The sequence below is a fragment of the Nematolebias whitei genome, chromosome 3 (genome assembly GCF_014905685.2).
Source record: "Nematolebias whitei isolate Nwh7 chromosome 3, NemWhi1, whole genome shotgun sequence".
Lineage (NCBI taxonomy): Eukaryota > Metazoa > Chordata > Actinopteri > Cyprinodontiformes > Rivulidae > Nematolebias > Nematolebias whitei.
The window spans coordinates 329,670-336,793 of record NC_056500.1 but is presented as its reverse complement, the minus strand read 5'-3'; the positions used below and the strand labels follow the sequence as shown (position 1 = coordinate 336,793).

Sequence of the window (7,124 nt, the reverse complement as noted above, 5' to 3'; positions counted from 1 at the left end):
TGTGTGTGTGTGTGTGTGTGTGTGTGTGTGTGTGTGTGTGTGTGTGTAAAGCAAACAATTGTGGGTGAAAAAGTATGTGGAAGACTATCTGGACCATATTGTGAGTGCAGCTGGACATTCTGCTTTGTCTCTGCTTCTGTAACCCACGGTGGCATGATAAGGGGGGGGGGGGGGGGGGCAGACTGGCACCAGAAAGTTTGTGTGTGTGCTTTTTATTCCATTAAAGTTGTGAGATGAAATAGGATATCACAGAACACCACAGTGGCTGAAGGATTTGGGCTTCCTTTGACTAAAGCAGAGAGAGATAAGTTGATCCAGTCACCAGCAGAACTGCTAGAAGAGCCTATTTCACAGCTCCGGGCCCTGCCAGAACCCTACCCGCCTGCCTGCATGCTCTCCTTAGAATACAAATGAAGCTCCTTGAATGCACACCTACATACAGATGCATGCATTGCTACTTGGACTGAGGATTCATGGAGCTGTGGAGAAATGAACCCATTAGATCTTTGTTAAAAAAAAAAAAAGAACTTCCAATTCAATTCAGTTTATTTCTAAAGCTCCAAGTCACAGCAGAAGTCATCTCAGGACACTGAACAGAAACATTCATATATCTAAAAGTATAAGTTAATAACATTATTTATCTGAGGAGCAGATCCAGGCTTGATCAGGCTAATTGCTTTTATTCTAAAGATAAATTTCTTTAAATATCATCATTACTTTTAAGTTGTTAAAACTTTTTTTTTGCTTTCTTGCTACCAAATGATCATATTTTCAAATACATCGCACTGGTTTCAAAATAAATTGAAATTTAATATGATAAATAAAAAAGGAAACATATTCATTGTTCAGTGTGACGTTAGAAACAATAAGACTGAGAAGATTTTATAAAATGTCTTTTCTCTCTTTGCCTCAGACTACTGACACTTACCTGGTGAACGACGATCCAACTAGAGGCCCAGGGATGCCTGAATGTTTCCTCGTGTCCGATACTTACAGGGTACACACACACACACACACACACACACACACATGCCACACTCTGTGTGTCTGTCGTTGGGGTTCCTATGATGTCTTCTGTTAGCTCCCGAACAACGCTTCCTTCAGAAATGACCTCTTTTCTGTTGAAAAACATAAAAAGTAGGAGCTCCGTTTGTTCTTTTTATTTGTTTTTTTTAACCCTTTATTTATACAAGAAGGTCCTGGATTCAATCCCCGGTTGGACCTGGTGTCTTTCTGTGTGGAGTTTGCATGATCTTCTCGTGCTTGCGTGGGTTTTCTCGGGGTACTCCGGTTTCTTCCCACAGAACAAAAACGTGCTGCCTCCAGGCCTCCCTTGCAAAAGAGATTTGTGATCTCATTGGGATTTGCCTGGTTAAATAAAGGTTAATAGTAAGAATAATACAGGTAGTCTCATGGAATCACGAGAACTCATTTTCAAGAGAGAGACTTGTTTTTGTTCTGTGGGAGATGCTGCTGATGTTGAGCAGGATGCTACATTTGTGTGCTCATGTGCTGCAGCAGCTTCTGTGTAAAATCGGCCACGTTTCATCACAAATGTTGTCAGTCCATGTGTCGGCTGTGTGGCAACATCACTGCACTACGTCTCCACAAAGAGTTTCACTTTAAAAGAACTTTGTGACAAAAACATGAAGGTCCAAAATTAGAAACTAGTTGGGCACTGTTTCTGTGAAAAGCCTTGCTAAAAGGAGTTTTTCTTAAATAAAGCCTTTTATTTAGTGACAGCAAGGCCTCCTGGAAAGCTGCTCCTCGGTCAGCACGCTGCGATCTGATGTGCAGCGTTTCCCACTCAATCAAGGGGCGATGACATCAGACTGGCAAAATAAATCTATACACTCTGTTCGTGCTGAATGCAAACAAAGTAATCCAAAGCAGCCTGAGGAAAACGTATGAGCAGCGATTAAACTCAGTAAACATGTGAAAGGCAGCAGCGTAAGCCGTCGCCCTGCGCAGATTGAAAACAGATCTCAATCTACGATGTGCTTGAAGGCCTCGGTGGCAGAAAGCTGTTTTTATTCTGACTGTTCCTTCTCTGGGCACTTGTATGTAAAGTACTTAAACGATATTTACTCTGTGCAGAGAAGTTTAATAAAGCCACCTGTCTCACACATTTAGCATGCTAACAGCTGTATGCTACTTCACTTTCAATAATTAAAGTCCGGCCACAGGCGATGTGCAGGCGGCATGTCAATGGGAGACCACAACATGCTAACTTTAGACACGCCATATGGTTTTCTCATGTGCTCTTTAATGGCAAACTCACAAAGTGCCAGATTTATTTGAAAGTATTTTGTAGGCGACGTGGAAATGGGATGTCGAAACGTCCTGTTTGATCACGGGCTCGCAGAAAAACCAACTTCAGAAAGGAAACCTGAGCAGGTTTTCTTGTTCCAGCAAAGCACCCAAGTTGAATACCAAGATGGACATTCAGTGAAAGCAGCAAAGTCAAGTTAGACACTTGAAAGAGGATAAAAGCTGAAGACAGAAACACAAAAGATTGCAAAGCAGAAATGGAGAGGGAAAACAGCTAAAAAGAACTGCCGACAAAAAGGGAGGAGGCGGTGGACAGAAAGAGAAGGAGGGAAAGTGAGGGAGCACACAAAGGTTTTGTGTTTGGCCCGAGTCGAGGTGGGGTGTGGTTTGGACTCTGCCACCTCAAAACGCTACGTTTCTTTCACATTTAGTCGACATTTTCCTCCTTTTCTTCTTTAATCTCCTGCATCCTTCTACTTGTTTGTGGGCACCAAGCGTTGGTGAAGAACTTCCACGAGTGCACGTTTTGTGTTCTTGTTCGCAGGCTGAGGTCTCATAAAGCGGCTTCATATCCCTCCTGAAAACCAAGGAAAAAGCTTCTGGGTGACTTGACCCCCCTGAAACCGCAGCCTTGTGCACATTCTGAGCACTCAGACGTATGCACGATGTATTTGCACACAGACGCGATCCGGGACTCATGTATAATTATAACTAACCCTAACCCTGCCTACATGTACTGTATGAGTTTGATTAGAGCGAGGAGCGATCCGAGCCTGATCAGAAACACCACTTGAATACAACACGAGCCACGATACAACTCGTTTGGACCACTTTGGCCCAGTTCACTTTATTCTGCCTCCGTGTAAAAATGCTTTATTTCAACTTGGTGCTGATTCAAAGGAACAAAAGTTGGAAACTAATCCCGAATATTTGACAGCAGGGGCGATTCTAGAATCTGCCCTTTAGGGGTGCTTAGCCCCCAGCGCTGTCAATTGCTCTAGGCCTGAACAACGTCATAGCTAATGGAGTAAGAAGCATTTGTGAAGTTGTGTGTGTGTGTGTGTGTGTGTGTGTGTGTGTGTGTGTGTGTGTGTGGGGAGGGGTGTCCAGAAAAATCTAAATCAAGTTGATGCTATTTCCTGTGTTCTGGTGCAATTTAACAGTTGTTTAACATGCAATTTTACCTCCATAAGTAAACACTTGATTCAATAACTATTTTGGAGTTAGTGGCTCAACAAGAAGAAAATGGACTGTACCTATACAGCTCCTTTATATCGTATCAAGACACTCAAAGCTCTTTACAACAATCTGTGCCTCATTTACCCATTCATACACTCTATACTAGATCTCTACAAAGATAATTGAACAAATCATTCTAAAGAGACTAATTTTATTAGGCTTTATTACATTCATACACTGATGGGACACACATCACAGGCAATGAGGGGTTCAGTGTCTTGTCCAGGGACACTTCAGCATGTGACTGCTGGTGGAGTCAAACCCCCCAACTCTTACATTGGAGGACGACTGCTCTAACCACTCAGCCACAGCCGCCCAAGTAGCCTGATCAAGAGCCCTCCTTGTGTGAATAGAGCATGCACCACTTCTTTCACGCATCCTAACCCGCCCTCCACCCCCAGTCAACAACAGTATTGTGATGCACTAGACAGATGCGCTAGCTAAGATGCTACAGATGCAGCTCCTGCAGGAAATGGATGTTTCACTTTGGGACAAATTGAGAACACTGATTGGTCAGTTGCTGACATGCCTACTGGGTTGATTGACAGGTGGCATTGAGGATCTGACTCATGCACAAACAAACAAAGCATAGATTTTACTGGCCTGTTTAAGGGTGTCGTCATTTATTCTATGTTTATTCAAAATTTGTTCAATATTTTGGTGAATTAAGGTTTGAGATCCTTACAAAATCCTAATGATTTTTTCTTTATTTTTCAGGGGTGCTAGTTAAAATTTAGGGGTGCTTGAGCACCCCCCCAAAAAAGGCTAAAATGACCACTGTTTGATAGTTTGATTTCTACGGCCTGGACTTGCTGAGGTTCAGTGCAGATCAAGAAGTATGAATTTGTGAGTGATTTATTTTTATACTATATATTTAAAACACAACAGGCATCTTCTAGAAAAACTTGTCCCAAAGAGACGAGCCTCATGTCACAGCACCTTGTGAAATTCAAGTTCTCTGCTGCACATTTAGGAGGATGTGCTACGGCCGTGCACAATAAAATGAGCGTCGTGTTTGGACCACAGGCCTCTGAGCAGATTATGGGCTGACAGAAAACCACAGAATGACAGATGTGAATTTAAAACATTTATCCAACTATTTTTGGTGCACTTCTGGCTTTACAGCCACATTCTTTAGAAAGGATCTAAAAGAAGAAAAAACACAATTTAAAAAACAACATGGCATCAGCTTTCATTCTTCTTTGAGCTTGATGAAGAAATCAAGTTATTTCTGTAACTATGACACTTCTGCACCTGTCCAGGTGTTCTGGTCCACTTTAGGAGCTGACCTCTCCAGATTTCATGTTTTTTTTTTTCTTGACTGCATTTTTGTGCTCCTTCCTCAGATGTTCTGCAGTTTAAGGACTCTTCAGAATAGTCCAGTATTTGTTTGTGAGCCATTCTTGAGTGTTTTTAGCCATTTTTTTCATTCAGCCTTTATTTCTAAAGGTTAATCCTATTGAGCCTCGATGACTCATTTACAAGAGAAATCTGATTTCTTAACCGAGAGTGTTGACAGCAGTGGATAACAACAAAGACAATAGACAATCATAAAATAGGCGTACGAATTTGTTTCTCTTTTTTTTTAATAAATCGAAACAAAATAGTAACCAAAAGGTCAAACAAAGAGGAATAGCAGCAAAAAACAGTTAGATTACAAGGCAATATCCTGGTGCATGCTTAATAATCCAGGTAGAACAATCCAAAAAAGTTCAATCTGGTCCTCTGGACATTCAAAAAACAAAACAAAGCAAATCAACAAAAAATGTAGAAATGTTTCGTCTCTCATCCGAGAGACTTCCTCAGTCTGAGGTGCTGTATTCAGCTCAGTCTCTTAAATAGCACCTTCTCAGAGTGGATCAACCAGTTTGCTGCTGACAACCAGAACCAGCTGATCACATGCTCAAGAAGTACCATCAGCCTAACAATGGATCATTAACACACTGATGGCTGTTTACTGTTCACAGAGGGCTGAGTGATACTAGCAATCACAGCATTGTAAGAGGGGGACAGTTGAACCTGGAGGCTCCACCCCTGTTTAATGATGGACGGTTTCTTTTCACAAAGATGGCCTCCTTTACTCCTCTCTCAAACCATCGTTCCTCTCTGTCCAGGATGTGAACATCTTCATCCCTGAAAGAGTGACCTCTGGCCTGGAGATGAGTGTAGACCTCAGAGTCCTGGCCTGATGATGTTGATCTTCTGTGCTGGTCCATCCTTTTGGCCAGTGGCTGTTTGGTTTCCCCGATGTAAGACTGATCACCCTCCTGACACTGAACAGCATACACAACATTACTCTGTTTGTGCCGGGGGACTGGATCTTTGGGATGAACCAGTCTTTAATGTATTTTGGGGTTTAAAAGCCACTGGGACGTTATGTTTAGAAAATAAACGTCTCAGTTTCAGAGGAACTCTTTCAGATGAAAGACGAAACATTTCTACTTTTTTTGTTTTGTTTGTTTTGTTTTTTGAATGTCCAGAGGACCAGATTTAACTTTTTTAGATTTTTCTACCTGGATTATTGAGCATGCATCAGGATGTCCTTTTGCCTAGTTCAGTCCTCACTGAGGGAACACTGCAGGTAATGATGTCCTGAGAGCGCACGCTGTAGCTGCACTCACACAGAGACATGTAGGAGGAGATGTATGAAGGCAGCAGACCAGGAAGTGATTTAAAGATGAAAATGTACCAGTGAGAGAGTCTGTGTGAAGTTAATGGTGACCAGTTAACCAGTGGATACTGGGTGCAGTGGTGGGTACGGTAGTTACAGCCAGTTATGAATCTTAGTGCACCATGATAGACAGCATCCAACATGTGCAGCATCCAACACGTGCAGCATCCAACATGTGCAGGGTTCTTGTAGGAGCGGTTTTTAGTCTTTATTTTCTTTGACGTTTGTCTCTATCAAGTTCTTCCACTGATCTTTGAGTTTTTATTAAGTCACTTCAGACCAAATGCTCGAGTTCACATAAAGCTGAGTGGATCTGATAGCAGGGAGGGACAGAGAGGGGGGTGAGAGCGGAACATGGAGGGAGGGAGCAGAGAGAGAGAGAGAGAGAGAGGAAAAAAGTTTCCTGCAAACTTAGCGCGGAGCTTCAGTGTGCACGAGGCACGAGGCGGGTCTGGACCTGAGCGGCTCTGCAATGCGGCTCCGCAGCGAACCTCCATCCAGCTTTGTTCCGAGCTCCTGCAGCCTCCACCTCCTCCACCTCTAACTCCGCCATGTACTCCCCTTACTGCCTCACCCAGGTATGACCCGAGAGGGACACACACCGCGGCTGTTTCCGGTTGGCGCGCGCCTCTACGTTGTTTCTGCGGAGCAGAGCTGTGTGTAGATGTGTGCGTGCGTGTGCATGTTGTTGCCCGGCGTCACGTGTGGACAAAGAAGCCCCCCCCCCCACACTCTTTTCTCCTATAGGTGTTAACCCCCCCCCCCCCACCACCACCACCACCACCAAAATAACACCTTCCTCTCCTTTCTCTCTGGCACGCTTCCAACATTCCTCGTGCGTGTCATTGCGCACGGTTTGGAGAGAAAATGGCGCTTTTCCCAAATCTATTTTATATTAAAGGAGTGTGTGTGTGTGTGTGTGTGTGTGTGTGTGTGTGTGGGG

At 43.5% G+C, this 7,124-nt stretch overlaps 1 protein-coding gene across 2 annotated transcripts in view; it reads left to right on the top strand.

Moving 5' to 3' along the window:
• Positions 1 to 7,124, top strand: part of LOC119430439 (nuclear factor 1 X-type) — a 263,595-nt gene that overhangs the window by 16,868 nt on the left and 239,603 nt on the right. For both annotated transcript variants that reach the window (XM_037697845.1, XM_037697846.1), the window contains exon 2: positions 914 to 997. In XM_037697845.1, the coding sequence (XP_037553773.1) occupies positions 914 to 997 (84 nt within the window). The remainder of the gene's footprint in view (positions 1 to 913; positions 998 to 7,124) is intronic.